The sequence below is a fragment of the Rhipicephalus microplus genome, chromosome 3 (assembly GCF_043290135.1).
Source record: "Rhipicephalus microplus isolate Deutch F79 chromosome 3, USDA_Rmic, whole genome shotgun sequence".
NCBI lineage: Eukaryota > Metazoa > Arthropoda > Arachnida > Ixodida > Ixodidae > Rhipicephalus > Rhipicephalus microplus.
Window position 1 is genome coordinate 127675318 of NC_134702.1, and position 21737 is coordinate 127697054.

General features: G+C 45.9%; 1 protein-coding gene across 1 annotated transcript in view; it reads right to left on the minus strand.

Annotated features, from left to right (window-relative positions):
• LOC142802952 (membrane metallo-endopeptidase-like 1) overlaps nt 1-21737 on the minus strand; it is a 41930-nt gene that overhangs the window by 13517 nt on the left and 6676 nt on the right. The window contains exons 2-3 of the mRNA XM_075888035.1: nt 16433-16630; nt 12195-12427 (exon numbers count right to left, since the gene is read on the minus strand). Of these exons, the coding sequence (XP_075744150.1) occupies nt 12195-12427; nt 16433-16630 (431 nt within the window). The remainder of the gene's footprint in view (nt 1-12194; nt 12428-16432; nt 16631-21737) is intronic.

Below are 21737 nucleotides of genomic sequence, written 5' to 3' on the forward strand. Positions count from 1 at the left end.
GATGGTAACAAAATGATGCAAAAATACCGTTTAGACTGCGATGTAAGAGTGCGCAACTGGGAATTCCAACTCATTTCCCTCATAGGTAATGATCAAATCAAGTGATTCTCTCAACTACTCCTCTACTTGCATGGAAGTGCTCAAACTATGCGTCTTCTATTTGTGCTACACTGTTCCGCATGAAAGAAGGAGGTGTACATTTAAGAGCTCGTTTTGTTTGTGAGACATCATAATAACAAGAACTAACAGACAATTATGCTAGGGAAATTATAGGGAATAATATTGATACGGGACTTTCTTTGAAGTGGGCTAGAGGGAAAAGAAGTGAGTGTGTTTTGTGCCAGGCCTGACTGCTGCAACCATCATCCCGCCTGTACAATAAACATCTCTCAACCGTAACATAATTGGTGGAGGATGCTCGGTAACGTTTTGGAGCACCGGACAAGTACGGCGGAAGACACACCCCTGAAGCTTCGCCGGAGCCGCAGACTCACAGGACTTCCACCGCTACCAGTCATCATGAATCCTGACAGCAAAATGCAACCAGCTGCGCCTAACACCTATGGACACCATTACAGGAACCCGCGCCCGTTCTGTGGGAAACCTTGAGAGGACGTCGATGAATGGCTCAAGCACTATCGGCGGGTGAGTCTGTATAACCACTGGGACACTACCGGCCAGCGCAACTACGTACCACTTTTTCTTGAGGGAACCGCGTTGATGTAGTGCGAGAATCAAGAGGAGAATTTGACTACGTGGGCTAATTTCATGAACGAAATCAAAAAGTGTCTTGGACATCCGATCATAATAAACAAGCGTGCTGAGCAGACCCTGAGCCAACGTGCTCAAGTCGCTGTGAAGAAATGTACGATGTATATTGAACAAGTTCTCAAGTTTGCAAGAGTGTGGACCCACAAATGACTGATGAGGATAAGGTCGGGCATCTCCTTTGGGCATTACGGAGGATATCTATCACTACCTTGTAGGAAAGCATGACGTGCAGTTGGCCAATGATATCATCCGACCTTGCCGAACATTTGAGGCCCTTAAAGCTCGGCGCGTTTCAGCAAAGTTTGGTAGACTCCCCAACGTCCCAACGGTCGCAAACATCGACGTAGTCCCTTCACCCAGCGATCTGGCGTCAACAATACGAGAAATGGTGCGCGAGGAACTTGATCGGTGGAACGCTGCGGCGCCATCGACAGCACATGGCCACGGTTCTTATAAGCCATGCGGTCCCCCGCCTGCGTCCATCAACGCGGCGGGCTTCGTCGACTCAAGGACGCCGGTACAGTTGCGTCGTCATGCCTATAGGTCTGATCCGCAACACGACTCCATGCAAAGGTCACCCCCCAATAAGGCAGCGTGGCAAGATTATCCCGTTGACCATCTTCAACAGCGAGTGGAGCATTAGGCACCTGTGTGCTTTTACTGCGGCAATCGTGGACATATAGCCCGCTTCTGTTCAGAGAGGCATCAGTTACCTCTGCCGCAGTATCAACAACCCTCGGCATCTTCACGGCACGCAAGTTCTCGGAGAGACTATCGCTTACATCCCAAAGGCTACTACCGAACCGACTTCCAACAGACCTTCCGTAGCGATTCGCCGGCTTCTGTGTGGAATGTGACACCACCAGCCTCCTCCCGCCAGCATCGCGGTCACCATCACCAGGTCGTCGGCATCTCACTTCTCCTCCTCCGCCGGGAAACTAGACGCCGCGACCGATGGAGGTGATGTCGCCGGACATTTTTCACTGCGTACAGATATGCTTTGGCCAGTTTCCATGCTACAAAATAGGGTCAGTATTCTTACAGATAGTGTCCCCACGTCTGCCATAGTCGCCACAGGAGCAACTGTTTCCGTCATGAGCAGAAATTTTAGTAAGCCTACTAAGTTTTTCAATCATTCAGTAAACCAACAGTTTCACCAACAGCAGATAGCAGGTACACGTGATACACTTGTTGTTCCAGTTCTTTGGCTGCTGTAAAATAAACTTTGCGTGGCCCATTTCGTGGACTACGTTAGTGGTTTTTGTGAAGAGCGCACGTGATGCCAACAGACTATCGCAGCTGTTGATGACATAGGTTTACCGGCCCAGTCAATGGCTCCAAGTGCCTGTTGATGTTTGTGGTATCACAGCAGATAACGTTGGCGTTATAGTTCACCCAATTCAGCTGAGCTGCGCGAAGAAGGACGTGGTTGTGCCGCATTGCGTGATTTCTGCAAGTACTGGCAAAGCCTTGGTATGGGTGGTGAACTCCTCTATCGAGCCGATTTTACTGGCTGGTGAAATAAGGATGGCTGTGTTTGAATTCAACGTCAGGAGCAACGTTAACATTGCAGTCAATAGCAACGACAGGAAAAAGGAAAGTGCGTCTGATGTGGTTTGACCTGGTCATTACATACTAATGAATATGATGAATAAGTCACAATCGCCAGAGAAGGGACAAGCGTTAGTTCGAGTCCTCTCCAACCATGCATCCGTTTTCGATTTTGCACTCAATAGCCGCAAAATTTCTGCCCCACCTTCACGCACTCGTCATACGATTGATACTGGTTCCGCCCATCCCATTCGTCGGAGACCATACAGAGTTGTTCCGCGGGAGCGTAAAGTTCTTGCTGAGTAGGTGGAAGAAAAGCTGTCTAAGAAAGTTTACAAGAGTTGTCTACCCCTGGGCAGCACGAGTTATACTTGTAAAAAAAAAGAAGATTCTGTGTAGATTACCGGCAGCTCAACTCAGTCACAAAAAAGACGTATATCCGCTTCCCCGCATCGATGCCTTTATCGATTATTTGCACTCTGCTTCGTACCTTTCTTCCATGGACTTAAGATCGGGATATTGTCAAATTCTCATGCACTCTGCCGATAAAGAACAAAACGGCTTTTTTAACTCCAGGTGGTTTCTTTGAATTTAACGTCATGCCACTTGGTCTATGTAACGCTCCAGCTACCTTTGAGTGCTTTATGGACGCACTTCTCCGTGGTTTTAAATTAAAAGTATATCTTTGCTATGTTGATGACGTTGTAATCTTTGGCCTCACGTTCGAAGAACACAATTGTCGACTTGATGTCGTTCTCACGTGCCTTGAGAAAGCAGCACTCACCTTGAATTCCAAAATGTGCCATTTTCGTGATCGTGAAACTCTAGTTCTTGGCCATCTCGCAGACAAACGCGGTGTTCGGCCTGATCCCCACAAAATCATCGTGGTCAGCACTTTCCCTCAACCACGCTCGCTACGAGAACTCCGAAGCTTTCTGGGCCTGTGTTCGTATTCCCAGCGCTTTGTTCCTATCTTCGCCGATGTTCCTGAGCTTCTTACTCATCTGCTCAACAAAGACGTACCCCTTCAAGTGGACGAAAGAGTTTGAGTCATCGTTTTCGCAGCTGAAGCTTCTACTCAATTCTGGGCCTATTCTTCATCATTTTGAAGCATCAGCCCCAACTGAGGTTCACAGCAACGCAAGCGGAATTGGTGTCAACGCAGTATTAGTTCAGCGTCACGGCACCGCTGAACATGTCATTTCCTACGCGAGCTGTTCTTTGAGTAAAGCTGAGCGCAATTACACTGTTACAGAGCAAGAATGTCTGGCAGCAGTCTTCGCCATGCACCAAGTTTCACCTGTGCATCTATGGCCGCCGATTTTCCATCGTCACAGACTACCACTCACTTTGTTGGCTCACTGGTCCACGAGATCTAACTGGTCGTTTTGCACGATGGATGGGCGCTCTGTTTGCAAGAATATGACTTTGATGCTGGCTTCAAAAGTGGCTGCCGTCACATGGGCGCTGAATGTCTATTGCGACTTCCTCTTCCCACGACTGAATGTGACTCCGACAATTTAGACGACTCTCTGGCCACTCTTAACTCACGTTTTTCAGCTTTGGAAGCGTTCCGTACAGAACAACGTCAAAACCGTAGTCTGGCTCTTTTTTCTCATCTGCCGTCGATAAGCTGCATCACAGCCCATGCGTCATGCAGGATGTCATTCTTTACAAGCGAAATTTCGCTGCGAAGGGCGCCGGCCTTCTTTTGGGGTTCCCTAAATCATTGCGACCCAACGTGCAGCAAGATATGCACGACGATCAAACATCTGGGCATATGGGGTTCGCCAAGACATATCACCGTACACTGAAACGTTTCTACTGGCCCCGCATGCATCAGGGTACAGCTAAATACGTGGCCAGCTGTGAGCATTGTCAACGGTACAAGAGTCCAGCAAGTGCGCCGCCAGGATTTCTCCATCCCTTACCGCCTCCATTTTTTCCCTTCGAGGTCGTCGGTATTTACTTGATGGGCCCTTTTTCACGATCTATCACTGCAAACCGCTGGATAACAGTCTGTGTAGACCACCTTACTCGGTATGCTGAAACCGCAGCAGTCTCCGTCGCAACAGCCGATCACGTTTGTGATTTCCTGCTACGCTACAGCATCCTCCAGCATAAGCCCCCTCCTGTCATCATCAGCGACCATGGCCGGCAGTTCGTAGCCGACGTCGTGGAAGAGTTGATTCACCAGTCTGCTTCCCAGTTTCGTAACACCACTTCATACCATCCACAGATGAACCGTTCGACTGATCGTGTCAACAGGACGCTCATTACATGCTCGCTATGTACGTTGATTCCAAGCATAAAAACTGGGACGACGTTTTACCGTTTATGACCAACGCCTACAATACTGCACTGCAAGAGACCACCGGGTTTATCCCGTTTACCTTCTCTACAACTATCGACACAATTCTCTCGTTTTCAGAGCAAGTAAACTCATCCCTTGCAGAGACACTCTGTCACGCACAGGAGGCACGGTGCATCGCGCGTCTCCGGTCTTTCGCAGCCCAAAACCGTTCAAAGGCTCGCTACGATAAGCGACATCGACGTGTGTCGTACAGCGAAGGTGATATGGTGTGGCTGTGCACTCCATATCGCAAGAGTGGTTTGTATCAAAAGTTTCTGGCCCGCTATACAGGTACCTTCGTCGTTTTTTCGTGCCTTAGCGACGTTACGTACGTGATACCACGCCTCACATTTTCTGGCCATCGCTCCAGGAAAACTGACGTCGTACATGTCGCCTGGTTGAAGCCATACCACGCGCGACCCTGACTAACTCGCCCAGTGAGCATCGTCTGCAACGGTGGAAACGATACGGGACTTTCGTTGAAGTGGGGTAGATAAAAAAGAAATGAATGCGTTCTGTGCCAGGCCTGACTTCTGCAACCATCTATCATCCCGCCTGTACAATAAACGACTCTCACCCGTGAGAATATTGAAATATTGGAAGAAGTTGTAAACAAAACTGCACGAAAAGATGACTTGGCCAGGGCATGGGTCAAACCTGTGACTTTAGAATAACGCGTCCGATGCTCTACCAACTGAGCTACCATGGTGGCTATCCCTAGGTCCACATTACAGGTTAAATACATGCATATAAACTTGAAAGAGGTAGTCAGCGCCACCAGTTGCCGTTATGGCGACTGTAGACAACATCTGGTAAGGGGCGTAGCCAGGGGGGGGAGGGGAGGCGCCTGGGGCCTGTGCCCCTCCCTCCTTTACTTTAGCAATTGCGCAAAGAGCAAAAATTTTCCGTTTTATGGAGGTGCCCTCCCCAAAATCAAAGCGTCCCTCCTCTCGCTCTCGAAAACATTTCTTGCGACGCGCCAGCTCCTGTTGAATAACTGCTGGCGGCGCTGACTGATGATTCCTTGTGTATATGCACGTTTACACTCTATGATGTCGACGGTGGTATAGCCGACACAGTAGCTCAGGCGGTAGAACAGTCCACACGTTCTTCGAAGGTTGCAGGTTCAGTCCCTGCCCAGAGCATGTTTTCTTTTCGTCCACTTTTCTTTGTTCACAATCCAATGCCAATTATTTCCAATACTTCTATATTATCCCCTCTACCTTTGTTATTACCATTATCTGTTCTCATTATTTATGCTTCTCACGAAAACAAGCCCTTAAACGTGAATTTACTTCCCTCATTCGTAGCGAGGGTCTGGATCTGGCAGACTTGGTGCCTTGAGACAGCATAAGAGGAATAATTAGTGAGCCGCCAGATTGTAGTAAGGTCACATGCTATACGTGCACCAATAGGCAAAAAATAAAACTTGGCTTATCACGTCTCATGATTTTTTAAGAATCGGCGTAACACGAAAGGAAAACGTCTGCTCGCACAGATAGTTGAGTGTTCATAGGGCATTGTTTCATCAGAAGGGCAAAGAAATAAAATGCTATAACAATGAATTACGATGTCACGCAAAGAACGACAAGTACCTCGAAACTTGAGGCGCACACATGAAGCAGGAAGAACGCACGAAATAAGCATACACACTGCAGGACGAACGCGGACAAACTACTGTCCCAGCTTGACACTTAAAGCACGCTTTTTAAACAGAAAGGCGCACGAAGTGAATGCACAGGTATACACAAGACGAGTGCGAACAACTGTCACCATTCTTGGCTCTTGGTGTTTGAGCAGCGCGCTTTTTTCGTAAGAGCGGCGGTGGCAGCGAGCCAAATGACGGTGATGCTATTTTTAACCCTTGCAACTTTTCAGCAAACTTGCGGTGAAAGCACAGGAGGTACAAAGCACCCGAATCTTGAGATAGGCGTGCGTGCGAGTGAGCCACCTAGAGAGCACGTGCACGCGCTTTAACCACTCCATGTGGAAAGAGAGAAACTTTTTAGTTTAATCATAGAAAAATGTCGGGTGGCGCTCATAGTTCAGAGCTCCAACAGCCGCTGCTACGACCCACGCCCGCAGAACCAGCGCCCGCTGGCTACTCCAGCTTTCATCACGCAGCATGTTTTCCCAGCCTTGTAGGGTAGGATTAGGAGAGGAGTTGGCAAAGCGCCTGGCAGGCGGACGCTGACATTCCAGCGTTACGTGAAATAATGTCGGTACCACTCCACAGCCAGGGCATTTGTCAGGGTAAGAAGTGGGATGAAGGATGTGGAGGAAATAGAGGTTCGGAAATGTGGTCGCCTCCAGTTGACGCACCGAAGTTGCATCTTCTCGTGTGAACGTGTGGTGTGGTGGAGGGTACCAAATGCGTTCTCGGCTATAGAAATCAAAAGTGTCTCGTTATTCTAGAAGTTCGCTGTTTGTGTTCTCCTCATCTGGGTTGGACAGCTCTTCCTCCGGATCCCGGTTAGTGAGTGATCGGGTAGCTGCAGGAACGCAGTCATGACCGGGGAGAGAGGCGTTCCCAGAGTCCTGACAAGTCGGAACTTGTGTGGCGTGTGAAATGCGGTTTTCAAAATTCGATGCGCATGTGCTGTGAGACAATACGCCATGTAAAGGTGCAGCAGGTATCCTTTGAGTCTGTGAAGATTAGAATAACATCGGTGTGAGGAAGGTTTATGGCATCGCCAGGATGATGGCAAACTCATCACACTCAGATATGTTCTTAGTAGGTACGCTGATTGAGGCTACTACGTCGTGATCATTGTTCACCACTGCTCCAACTGTAAAACTGCGGAAGTGTTGTCTAGCGACATCGCAGCATAAGAGAGTGTTTGGAAAAGACTGATTTATGAGGCGCGTGAGGTTTTTCACCCTTGCCCGCCGCCGCTGAGCGTTGCGCTCAGGGTGTATATTGCGTGAAAGTGGCGCGACTGTAATTCTTGCTGAGAAGTTAATGGGTAGCTGTTTTCCAGGTATGCTGTATCCACATCGAGTCGCAGGGTACCCTAGCCTGATGAGTAGCTGCTCTCCCACTTGCGTGCTGCGGAGTTTTCGTAGCTGACTATTACGTTGAGCTTTGGTTAGTTTCTTCAAGTTTTTGTGTACACCCATGGCTAGGAGACGGTTGGCGGATGCGTACGTAGGTAGTCCAACCACCGCTTTGACGGCTATACTAAGGAGAATGTCCAGTTTTCTCTCTTGTGCAAGTGTTAGGGTATAATAAGGAACGTTGTAGGTGATGCGACTTACTATGCAGGCATTAACTATACGTAGAATGTCTTGCTCCTGAAGTCCATGCCTTTGGTTGGTGATGCAGCCGATCATATACGTGGTTTGAGAAACTTGGTGATCTGATTGTATTCTCATGGTTTGTGTTGCCTTGAGATGAGATCAGCTTGTATATGAAGACCAAGGACGCGGAGTTTTTGTGCGCAAGAAGTTACATGGAACTCTAAAGTGACTGTGATATGCGGGCTGTTGTCGGGCTTTCGCTGGGGACGACGAATGAGTAGAAGTTTCGACTTATTTGCAGAGCACGTTATACCACCTGCTCGTGCGTATGCTTGAACCATATTTACTGCTTCTTGGAGGGCAACTTGTATTTGTCCGTCTGAGGCTATGATCACCCTTATAGTAACGTCGTCCGCGTATAAAGCATGCCGCAGACTTGGAATGGTGGCGAGTAGAGGTGGTAACTTAGACATGGTGGTGTTGAAGAGTGTAAGGGATAGCACAAATCCTTGTGGTGTGCCTTTCCCCGCGAGCTTGATGATGTAACTGCGAAGAGAGCCAAATTCCATGATTGCCGTTCTGTTTGTGAGAAACACTTTTACACTGTAGTAAACTCACCGTTCGCAACGTGTCAACGCGAGATTCACCAGTATTAGGTCATTGGAGACGTTTTCAAACGCACCGCGGATGTCCAAGGCAAGCAGAGCTCTAGTTTGCGCAGAACTGAGCCTGTCCATTACTTCCTCTTTTAGTTGGACAAGTACGTCTTGCGTGGAAAGATGAGGCTAATACCCAAACAATGTGTCCGGAAAAACCTCTGGGCGTCAAGATATGGTTGCAGTCTTTGAAGGACGGCGTGCTCCATTAATTTACCGAGGCAAGACGTCCACGAGATTGGTCCGGGTTTCCAAGCTCTCGGGGTTTTCCGGACTTAGTGTTAAGTCCGGAAAACCGGAATTAGTTCCGGAATTAGTGTTCCGAAATTAGTGTTCCGGAATGTGAATGTTCCGGAATTAGTGTTATTTTGGCATCTCTCCATTCCTAGGGTAACGTTCAGGATTTTCAATGAGTGTTGTAAAAATCTGTGAGGTGCTCTAGATCTTCGCAGTTGTGGTTTCGTACGAGAGAGTATTGGATGTTTTCTTTCCCTGGAGCTGTGTTGTGCTTGATATTCAGAAGAGCAGCTCGAACTTCGTACAAAGTTATATCAGCATCCAGAAACGTTGACTTTTTATATATAGTTTTTACATTTGGCTGAGGCACTGCAGCGATGTACTTTTTTGAAGCGCCTGTAAGATGCTGTGGTCGTCCCCTACCTGCTTGTGAAGAAGTATTTTGATGGTACTGATGAGGTGGGACTCGGTACTTTTAGGGTCAACAAGGGCTCTTAGTATCGACCACATGCGCACAGTGCTTAGTGTTCGATTAAGTGACTTACAAAAGTTCTGCCAATTGTTCCTTGCGAGCTCTGTAGCGTTGTTTGGCTTGCAACGTGAGTTGAGCGATGCGAAGTTCAAGCTTGCAGTTGTGTCTCTGCCAACGCCAGCGTTTTATGAGGCTTCTGGGTGCTTCCAACAGGTGTAGAAGGTGCCTGTTGACATCTGAAATTGCGGGTATAGTGCTTACCCTCTTGGTTGCTTTATCAAGGTCAGCTTGCAGGCACTGTAGCCATTGTTATAGAGGTGCCCCATTGTTTCAGTCTGAGCGTGTTGTTTTCTGAATGTATCCAAGTTAGTGAGATGGACCTTCAGCTCTGCAGCACGGGGGTTGGATATGTGCATTGTATAGGAAATGATGCAATGATCACTGTGGAGGTAGGCACGCATAGCCACGCGCGTGCTGGCGCGGCACGACTACCTTTGAAGCTAGCTCGCCAACTGTGCGTCCGTCGTCACACCTCGCTACTGATGACGAAAACGCGCTCAAGTTGCTGAGCTCTGATGATTCCCAGCGGCCCCTTACTCATAGATACGGCTCACCGTTGAGTGGTTTGCGAAGGTTCGCTATGGGCTTAGTGGTTAGCGTCGCGCACTGATGAGCACGAGGTCGCTGATTCAGCGCCTCTTTCTAGAACACTTCCTTCTCGTATTTTCTGTATAATCTGTATTTACATACATTGCAACGTCATATCCGAGACGAAAATACATCAAAGGAACCGTGGTGGGCACCAGCATAAAATAAATCAGTTTTGTGGAAAAGGAGTCTCTCACACTTGCCATAATGGCAATAGTTGGTGCTGACTGGTTCTTCCACCTTTAAATGCTCATGTATACCATACAATGTGGACGGGGGGATAGCCGCCGCGGTAGCTCAGTTGGTGGATTATTCGACGCACTATTAAATGCGAAGCATTTCTCAGCGAACTTCGGCGACATTGATCGTATCTATCTATCTATCTATCTATCTATCTATCTATCTATCTATCTATCTATCTATCTATCTATCTATCATCTAGCCGCCTACGACTTTTACTCCTGGCTGTTTCGACAATAGTATCGATACCAAACTTAGTATGGCACACTATGACTGTATGAAGAATATATTTGACAAGTCATAACATGAAAATCATGACACGTGTATCGTGAATGTCATGATTTTAATTTCATGGCCCCGGAACTCTTGCGCTGGTTTCGTTCACATAATGTGTTGCAAAATTGGTACAGTATGAGATGATTGCATAGCGAACACAAGCGACACACCTTAACTTGAAAATCATGACATGTCTGTCATGTAACAACATGACTACATGCCATGCTCTCCACGCGCTCGCGGTTGTTTCGCTAGCGTCACATATACCGAATTCGGTATTACAGTACGTGAATGGATGACAAAGGTATGTGACTGGTGCAAACATGATAATCATGAGATGCGTGTCATGTAACAACATGACTACATGCCACGGTCATGATGCGCTGGCGGCCATTTCGCTAGCTTCACTTATACCAAATTTGGTTTTACGAGACGTGAATGGAGGGCGAAGGTAGACTATTGGTGCAAACATGATAAACATGACATGCGTGTCATGTAACAACATCGCTATGTGCTACGCACATTATGCGCTTCCGGGCATTTTGCTAGCTTCACATATGCCAAATTTGATATTACGTGATGCCAATCGATGACGAAGGTATGTAACTGGTGCAAAAATGATAATTTAAGATGTCTGTCATGTAACAACATGACTACATGCCGCAGTCTAAGCACCAATACATTCCAACGTGACGCGGCGCGCTTGCTCGCCGGTGTTCATTTCGTCGCGTCACGCCGGCGTTGCCACGCCACGCACCACTCCTGCCATATATTCGCAGTTACTTTGACGTTAAGTTGCTTTGACGCATGGCGTTAAGTTGCTTTGACGCATGCGCGGTTCAGCGCATCCGGCGTTCCTCTGTCACGAAAAGAGGGAGACACAGTGTTGACTGGGTAACGCATCGTCGCGAAATGCAGCATGTCGCATTTTGCGCCGGTTGCCGTCGGGCTGCTTCGACGGACGCTGGTCGCGTTTGGCGTCAGAATATAGAATGCTCGCGTTTTGCTAACGTTGCATTTCTGTGCGCAGGGTGCGCGCACGTGACCGCTACATTGAAGTATAATGGACCCTTCGTGATGTGCTCGCGGCCATTTTGCTAGCTCAACATATACGAAATTTTGTGTTACGTAACTTCGTTGGATGACGAAAGATATGGCTGGTACAAACATGATAATCCTGACAAGCGTGTCATGTAAGAGCATGGCAACATACCAGGCTCATAGTGTGCTGGCAGCCGCTTCGTTAGCTCCACATATACTAAATTTGGAATCACGTGGCGTGAATAGTTGACAATTTTAAACGACACATGGAAGCATAATAACCATGACACGTAAGTCACGTACGGCATCATTTACCTCGACCTCGTAAAGTTGTGCTGATCTTAGCGTGAAATATCAACGTTTCTCACTTGTGCTTTGCATATCACTGAGTCCCACTGTACGTGGGAACTGTCAACTTTTTCCATGGTTGCAGGTTCTGTCCCTACCCACGGGAGGTTATCTTCTCGTCTGCTTTTTGTTCTTCCCAATACATTACAACTACTGCCAATATTAATATTCGAATAACCTACCCTTTAGTTTTCAAAGCTGCATTTTAGTGCCAAATATTATTATTCCGTATGCGCTATTGTGCTTTCCAGCCTTCTGCGCACTACGCTGCTCTTGGAACTCGGTATACAGCGAAACAAAATTGACCGAGTAAAACATACTGCTTCCTCAAACTAGTGTCACAAAAAATATGCGTGCTTACCATTCCAAGGCCACCATAATTGAGGGATAGTGGCCCATGAAGATACACAACAGGACTACGCATAATGCCTGTTGGTATTCTAAGCGTTTCTTCGCCCGGTGTGTAATAAGCGTTGGCCTCGTCTTCTCTGTACAATGGAGTTGCCTTGTCGATCCAAAAATAGTGAGCTGAGTGAGAGAGGGCCCTTATCCACGTTGGGAAATATCTGTCCAGTGGAACATCGGGGTACGGTTCTGCGGCGAACGATGAACGATTATTTTAGTAAAAGACACGTCCAGCCACGGCACACATATTGCATAAAATCGAGGATTAGTGTATCGCAAGAGAGAATATAACAATGGGAAACATGATATCAAAGGTATCGCAGCATAAGAGGGAACTATTATATGTAGTAGACTCTATCTAGCCAGTCGAGCTATTGGGGACATGATCTAGCATTAGGTGATGAATATACCAGCTGCTTATTGGAGAACAGCGATTATTTTGCCTGTATTCGAAGTGGTTCAGTGCGTGGCGGCGCTAATATGTCATCGTTGGGTAAGTTTCCTCGCTGCCACGAAATATGAATGGTAGTTGAGGACCAATATAACCTAACGGTAGTTTACGCTTTTACATTCATGCAGAACGTAGGTCACCTACCAGAAAGCTGAAGGTTCATTTACCATTAGACGGCACGGACGAGATCGAGTAACGAGAGGTCACTACAAAGGTATGTAAGAGATCCGGAAGTGAAGTACACACACGTTTTTCATCCACCAAACGCCTAAAATATACTTTTCGCGCCTTGGCAATAGAAACCGGTAGCTCTGAAAGCGCTTATTTGTGTATTTTTTACACTTCACACGGCGCGAATACCAAATTCAAGAATTTTTGGGTCTATTGAACTAATTCTTCCTAATAAGCACTTCACTGTAGTGTTCAATGATTAGTCAACGTGAACTAAACATCCGACAAGGGGATTTAGTGCTCAAAGTATTTGGCTGCAGAGCCTAATGTTGCGGTTTTGATCCCGTAAGCAGCGCTGACATCACAACGAAGCAGAAATGTGAGAGGCTCGCGTGCCGGGTGAAGTCAATGCACGCTAAATAAAACCGCATGGTTGCAATTTTCGGAACCCTACATCAAAGCGTACCGCAGAGTCATAAAGTGGTTTGACGCGTCAGACTTGATTGATTGATTGATTTGTGCGGTTTAACGTCCCAAAACCACCATATGATTATGAGAGACGCCGTAGTGGAGGGCTCCGGAAATTTCGACCACCTGGGGTTCTTTAACGTGCACCCAAATCTGAGTACACGGGCCTACAACACTTCCGCCTCTACCGGAAATGCAGCCGCCACAGCCGGGATTTGATCGCGCGACCTGGGGGTCAGCAACCGGGTACCTTAGCCACCGGACCACCGTGGCGGCACGCGTGAGGCTTCAGTATCTTTTGGGTCATTAACCTGAAATGACAAATAAGACTTTGAACAAAATTTCTTTTAACAAACACTTCTGAAAGGTAATATTACTGCTTTGGTTTGAAACAAAATTGTTTCCTCCAGGCATTCGCTGTAAGTGCAATCAATTCAGAACATGTAGTCATCTTACTCACGACCCTATGTTTATGATAACGCGGCACACCACGCTCAATTCATGCAACATATCACACCAATGTTCCTGCGAAATGATGATATGTGGCGTTTAACGTCCCTAAACCACCACATGACTGCGAGAGACGCCGTAATGGAGGGCTCCGAAAATATCGACCACCTGGGTTTCTTTAACGTGCACCCAAATCTGAGCTCACAGGCCTACAACATTTCCGCCTCCATCGGAAATGCAGCCGCCTGCGTCGGGATTCGATCCCACAACCTGTGGGTTGACAGCCGAGTACCTTAGCCACTAAACCACCGTGGCGGGGCAATGTTCCTGGGAAAAATCTTTAAAAGGTTACTTAGTGACGTTTTCATTGTCTAAATCATTCTGCCACTATGATGCATGCCGAAGCGGGAAACTTCTGAAAGGCTCATATTCAGGAAAAATCCGGAGGGTCTGAGCTTGCAAACGTTAGATACTCCATATGCGCATAAATCTGTGTGCAGTGATTATGGATGGAAATTTAGGAATGTAGGCTTAGTGATGCACGTGGTTCGGATGCCAAAGTTTAAGCCTGTTTCACATGCGAACGGCGGCGGTCGCGGCGATGAGCGGCGGGAAGAGGGGGTTCATTTCACCAATGCCTCCTTTATTAAAATGCCTGACGAATGGCAAGTGTTGCCAGCGGAGTCGTCCTGCTTTCAGTTTTGAGTAAGCGCCGCGCAGTGGCGCTCTCGACAGGCACTGTTATACGGCGTTTTTTACTTGTGGCTTCTAGGGCCGCGTCATTCGAGAGTTATTCGATATCTGAAATTATGCATTACTATTTCAGAGGCCATGGAAATTGTCAAGTTGTTGCACCGTGCGCCATAGGTGACGCTAAGTTTAGACTAAGAGTAATCGAAAATGAAGGAGGGAAACGGTGTGGCAGCTGTTTTCGTTCTCGCGTGGCAGGCATCTAAATAGAGTCGTTGGTTTCACATGCACCGCTGTTCTTGCGTGACGCCTGCTTCTTTGGCGGGCAGTGTTTCCCGCGGAACGCGTCGGCTAAACGCTCTTTTCAGTCGAAGCTAAAACCATGCTTCGCTCCAAGTATCATTCCTTTGGAAGCGATGTACGGTGAGGTTCTTCCTCAATAGCCACTCTACTTTGACGCGTCTGCACACTTATTGAACTATGTGTAACGAAAAAATTTTCAATAAATAACAGTGTTTGCAGTCACTTTTTGTTTTGGTCTGGATTTTTAACGTGTGGTTCTTCTTGCCCGCTGATATAACTGGCCATGAAGAAACAAAAGCAAGAGTTTGCTTGTATGGTTTAATTAGAGAGCTTTTCTAGCTAGGTGAAGGCTTAAGAACTGCAAGCGTGTTTTAAGCAGCATTGTGTTTCTCCGAAGGAATGCTCTTGATTTAAGAGATTTATTTTTGGGAAGTGGAGTATATACACCTCGCAAAATTTTTACCTACATATTTGTGCGTTTTCGCTCGAGTCACAATAAAAGTTTATATAAAAAGCCTCAGGCGTGAGCTTCGGTGGTATTTTTTGGTCACCCTGTGGTATGTGCGAGCAACTTCTTCATCGGGATTTTGCGAAGGGTCTACATGTCTTCTGGCACTCGTATTTGTACGTTTCCACCCTAATTAGTAATCCTCTTAGGCTTTTCAAATAATCAGTAAAACAACAGTTTCACCAACAGCAGGTAGCATGTACACGTGATACACACGTTCTTCCAGTTCTTTGGATGCTGTAAAATAAATTTTGCGTGGCCCAGTTCGTGGACTACGCGGCAATTCTGCTTTTACCGTAAGTTCTTGTCTATAAATGCTGCGGTGGTGAGCAGGAAAGCCGAAGTATTAAATCATTTCACATACCACATCTTTGCCGCCGGAACACAGTGAAATTTAATTTTAGCCCCTGGTCGTGTATTTTAGTTGCATGCATCTAGGCTTGTGTTGCTGTACTGTGCGTGAAATCAACAGCTGTTCTTCGTTATTCGTGCAGTGTATGGTGTGCTCGTGAGCAAATGTCTATCTTTACTCAGGCAGTCGCGAATTTTGGCACTAAGTGTCACGGAGAGCTGATGGCCAGAGGGGCACTACCCGCCGGCAGCCGGAAAACTTGAGCGCTGTGCAGCGCTGCAGAGGACGTGGAAAAGTGAGCATGCGTTTTAGTGAGCAAGAGAGCTGTTGTAGACGGGGAGAACGGAAATAAAGGCCCCTGGCCAATGCCTTATTTCCCCGAACTGTGACAGCACGCTTCGCGCCCCCTCCTTGTTGAGTACCGACAATGATTCAAGATTGAAATGTTAGTCGATTGCGAAATCAGCATTTAGCAGTGCATATCATAGACGTTTTCTGTGAACGGGTCCTCTTTGATGACAGCGCTGCGGCTCTGCCGGAGCAGATCATGAACCCTATGCAGCGAAACACGTCTATAATAAAATAATTCTTCAAGAGTTCGTGTATAAATGGCTCGGCAGAACACAGACACTTATATTCTGAGCCATATGCTCAAAATTGCTGCGATGCTGTTCCTACGCCAATACATCGTAGTTAACATTTCCACAACGCCGAAAATCATTTGTATATAAAAATGCTAATGAACGCCACACACGTTCCGTGCATTCCAGATCAAGTGGACAAATAAAGATGAACACTGACTGTAGATCGCTTCGACGAACTCTGCCTCCAATCGGCGTCCTGCACTTCCGACGTATGCCGTGATACCGTTCAACGAGTTGATTGCGTCGGCCGCAATCTCACGGCTAACCCAGCTTGACGAGTTCATCTCATTCACGAAGGCGTTGCGAATTCTGGACACCATGCGCTTCGTCTGGTACACCATGCGAGGTGAAACCACTGTTAAAAAAGAAACATGTCAGGGCACATGCTTACTCAAGCCTTGACGACCAATAGTGCATTGCATATTTTGGAATAATAATCACGAAATAAATAGTAGTCAAACAAAGGATTGTTCACCACTCTTACAACAATCCACCATAGAATGTTATGTTTTCGTTCTAATTAAGCATATTATAGTGACTTCGGAGGAGATGGAGTGTCTGCTAGTTTATGCCTCGCCGAACACGCAATTTATGAGGTCTAAGCCATCTGCTACTCTATGATGAGAAATTGAGTACCGAATCTGTCAGCTAACAGTTGCTACCTTGAACTGAGTCTAAAGCCAGCAGCATTCAAGAGCAACGCATGCAGGCGTCTTCCTTGGACTTTTAGAAAACGCCCAGCGTTTGTATCTGTTCATATCATTATTATTTTGTACAATACTGCATACAGTAGTCCAAGCAGGAGAGGGTGCACAGTAGCAGACACAAAAAAATATCAAGACTTTCTGCGTAGCAAAGATAATAAAGATGGTAATGAATTCGCCTCTTTGATTGTTCGAGAGAAGAATGAATATTGACATAAATTATTTTTTGCGAATTCAGGTTTGATGCAATGGCTGTGTTTTTGACGTGAGGCTCGACCGATGTGTATTGGCAAGCAATCGGCTGAGGTTATTTTGAGCCTAATAAATTAAACCAGAGATAAGAAATTCAAGCGTGTCTGTTTTTTTCTTTCAGATAGCGGCTCTGACTCGGCCATCTGTAGCATATTTCATGGTGAATAAGGCGTCTGAAATGTTTGTAAATGTACTACACTGCTAACCTTTGTTCTTTTTCACAGTCTTTCTATGTTGATTTGAGTATAAGGAACCCAAACAGCACTGCCGTATTTTAAAGAGGGTCTAATAATTGTTTTGTATGTCATCAACCTAAGAGAAAGGGAGGATTCGCTCAACTTGAGTTTCAGCAAGCTTATTTTTTTGGTGGGCTATGGAACATATGTAATTTATATGGGTTGACCAGCTAACACTGGAACTTAACGGGATTCACAAGTATTTGCACGCCTGAACTTCTTCGAGGGGGTTATCTTGTATACAGTAGGTATAAGAAAGTTTGTTCAATTTGTTAGTGATGCTCATGTGCACAGTTTTCTGAAGGTTAATTACCATTTCCCATTTGTTGCACCATTATGCCAATTTATTTAAAGTGCTGTTCATGATTATTTGATTATGTACAGAATTTACAGGTGTGAATATGACGCCGTCCTCTGCGAACAATTTCAGACGAACAGATTGGCCCACTACGTGTTGAATGTCATTATTATAGATGTTAAAAAAAGAGTGGGCCCAGGAAAACACCCTGCAGAACTCCTGAGTGCACATCTGGAAATTTCGAACGAGATCCGTCTATGTTTAGTACTCTTTTCTATTGATATTGTATGTAATGACCCTGTGAATAATGCGCGAGGGTAATCCGATTACTCTCATTTTAAGATGATAGGCTTTCTTGGGGACATTCGACGCAAAAATAAAAATTTTGGTTTGTCTGTCTGTCTGTCTTTACATTTGTCTGTATGTCCGGCCAAACCGGTACCCTTACGGTACTCCAGATGGCCGGCTCATCCGCAGCGCCCACCAATATTGCTCAAGCTTCAGCGCTCATACTTGTGTGATTGTCAAATAAAAAGCAATTATTGCGCATATCTGAGGCACCATAAGAACACATCAATATTCTGTATGTGGGTCTCTAACTAGAAAAAGCACACATAATTATAAGGACTGTAGCGTGTATGACGTTGCACTGACGAGGCAACGAATGCACGAAAAGGCAAGTGTTTCCAACGCTTTGCTAAGACGACACAGCGGTGGCACCTATCCGTGGCCTTGTGTTCTACACCTTATTACCTCGGAGATGGGCGCGCAGGGCTCGCGCGCTTTCTTTTGCGAGATAGCTGCCAGATAGCGCTCATGTCTCACGTGTGACGTGTCGCGACGCGCTCGTTCGCCTCTGCTGCACGCTCGAGAGACTCTAACGCAGCCCCTCCGGAATACTATTCACCAATTTTTTTGCGCAGAACCTCAAATGAAAGTTTTGTTCAATCTCTACAGACGCAAGACAATCGTCTTTCGACGAGATTTGCAGTGCACCATGCATATACGGGGCCATATTTTCAATATTAACATTGAATTCACCACTTTGCCACACGCCTTGGAAAAGTATAGAAGTATTAAATTCATCTGACCGTCTTTGTCAACGACCTTAGTCAATTCTTGAACTGTTGTGAATATTTGAATTACTTTGGAATATCCACGCCTGAAACCATTCTGTACATCACTTATTGCCTGATTTTGTGCTAAAAATCATTTATGTATTTTGCTAATATATGTTCAAGCATCTTACACGAACACAAAGTCAGGGAGATAGGACGGTAGTTACCTATTTCTAGTGGAGAACCTTTTTTTCGAAACTGGAATCACGTTAGCAACACGCCAGTCATCAGGTAACGTGGCCGTATTGAAAGACTTCTTAAAAAAGATTGCTAAAGGAGGAGCGACTTGTACTGCATATGTTTTAGAGAACGCGTTTGTAATGTTATCTGGTCCTGTAGATTTCTAGCGCAGGAGAATACTTTGCGAATACCCACATTTCTGCTACGCCTTTAGTCTCAGTTACGCCTTCAGTAGACCTACTATCGGCGTTATATTCGTTATCCTTGAAATTTTTCGGAAAGCCACTGTATCATCGAAGAGCATGACTTCGTAAAAACGCTTTAAAAATACGTTGAATGACTTGGCTATTTTAGTTTTATTGGTAAGAACACTTCCAATCAAAGAAACTTCGTTTATTTTGCGAGAATCCTTCTGGGACAAAAACTGCCAAATTTTGCGAAATTTTCAGTAAAAAAAACGACCGAGCTTAACAGTAAAATAGCGCTCTCTCGATTCTTGTAGCTTAAGCTTCAGATCAAGAACCAAATTAGGTATAGCATGCCTACCATATTTTTTATTTTCTATAACAATTGATTTTGCGTTTTAATGTAATAATTGCTGTGGGTATTCATGATTTATCTCGACCGATCATTTTCATTTTATCTAGGACAAGGGTTTCAATGCGGTGCTGACAGCATCCTTTAAATTTCGTTCATAATGTGCTGACTTTGTCATCGCAGAAAGAAAGAAGGGTGTGTTCTAAATGAAGTATGATGTTTGAGTCATCAGCTGCATCGTAGTTTTTCCGTTTTACCGCTTGAGGGCTACACGAAGGAGAATGACATCATCTTGAGGAGTTCTGGTTCGGGGAGTGAAGTGGCCTGGTATACAGGAAGATCTCTTTTTATGTCGGGGAAGAAATGAGGTTACCCAGCATGCGTCCACCATTTGCTCACCACTAAAATCATGAATGTGACTGAACACAATTCGCACTTATCCTGCCTTACAGAAACGAGTGACGAATAATTTCATTATGGTTAGTATTGGTCTGATAGCGCGGTGATGACAGGTGGGTGGTATTCATTGTAAGGAATCGCCCCTTAATTGAGCACCACTGCGACCGCGTGATCTCTACGGCAAAAATGCGTTGGCAGAAAAAGCAGACGCACAGCCGGCCCTTGTCTCCTAAATTGCTTCAAAATGTCGTGTAAATGCAAAATGCTGCAGCCGCCGTTTGCGAATATCTACTGAAGTGTCAAGCATTCGTTGCCCACACAACACTTCCCTAAACTGAAGGCCGAGCATTCCTGTGCAAGAAGCACTGACTTTGCTGTTATCGCCAAAACATTAGAAAAACTTTCTTTGAAGAAATATTCTCCGAAAAAGTTTGATTACCGCGTACCATTTCCAAGTTAACATGCCCCCGGTGTATGGAGAGGTGGTCGACAAAAGAAGGAATAGTATTAATACTAAATTTAGAAGAAGAGCTGCAGAAGCTGAACGTGTCGCGGGGCTTGTTGTTGTGTATACGTGTGGTACCGAAAGTCGTCGGGGTTTATTAACTCAAGCTGATGCTGTGCGGTGAGTGACGCAAACACGTCATTACTTTGCAAACTTTTTCGCCTTATACACTACTTTACGTCATTAGGCTGGCCGTATACGTAAATACTACTCAGTATATCTGACTCCCGACTAAGGCCCACCACCATATTTATTCACCAGAGTTTTCAATTGTACTTCAAAAGTCCAACGTAATAAGATACAGCCTCAAAGGCAGCGCCAGTCCATTTTCTAGCAATTAAATACTATTTGCGTTTACTTTTCATTCACGCCGACCTCCCGCGACGTTACGCTCAACGCAACAATCGCATAGAAATAGCCAATAAGTTCTCAAGACAAAGGGCGCAACTCGCCAGTTTTGAGTGCGTCCACTCGAAATTAGCAAACTTCCGACACTGTGGACAGTTTGAAGCCAACAATGTCGAAATTTAGTGCGACAGGAAGAAGTTAGGAGACAATAAACGCCTCAAAAAGATGGTCATCTGGGGGATTCAGCCAGCATAATGAAATTATGGACTTTCAAACAGTTAAGGATAGGCCAGGCGAGCTATGAGCCATGGGAAATTGAGAGCTGATAAGCGGTCAAGTGGTATTGTACAGTGCTAAGAAGTGCAACAAATCTCTCTACTTAGAGATAGCGCTGCAGCTTAGCATACAATGACAATTTTCGATTTGAATGCAGATGCTGAAGTATTCCCAATCGCATCTTTACTTAAAACGCGTGATAAAGGAATCGTTAAAAAGAATAAAAAGATGTCTGTGGTTTGTCCTCACTGGCGACCACCTGCTGTTAATTCACTTCCTCACCAGAGCAAGGTATTGCACCCTGGTGAAGTACTTGGCCACTACCTACATGACTACAGCAGTAACTCTTGGCCCTCAGTCCGCAGAAGCTGCGAAGCAACTGTCAAATACAGTGGTCAGACCTGTGACGCACCAGAGGGTGCTAAGAGTCTGGGTACAAACAGGCGACCATTGAAATCTGAAATTGGCTTTGTCAGCACAAGAGCGCTCTCTATTGAGGCTAGTCTCGCTGTGCTATTCCAAGAATTACGGAGTATTAAATAGGATTTATTAATCTCAGGGAACTTGGAAAGACAACTGAGGCTTATACAGGGCTGAATACCAGACAAG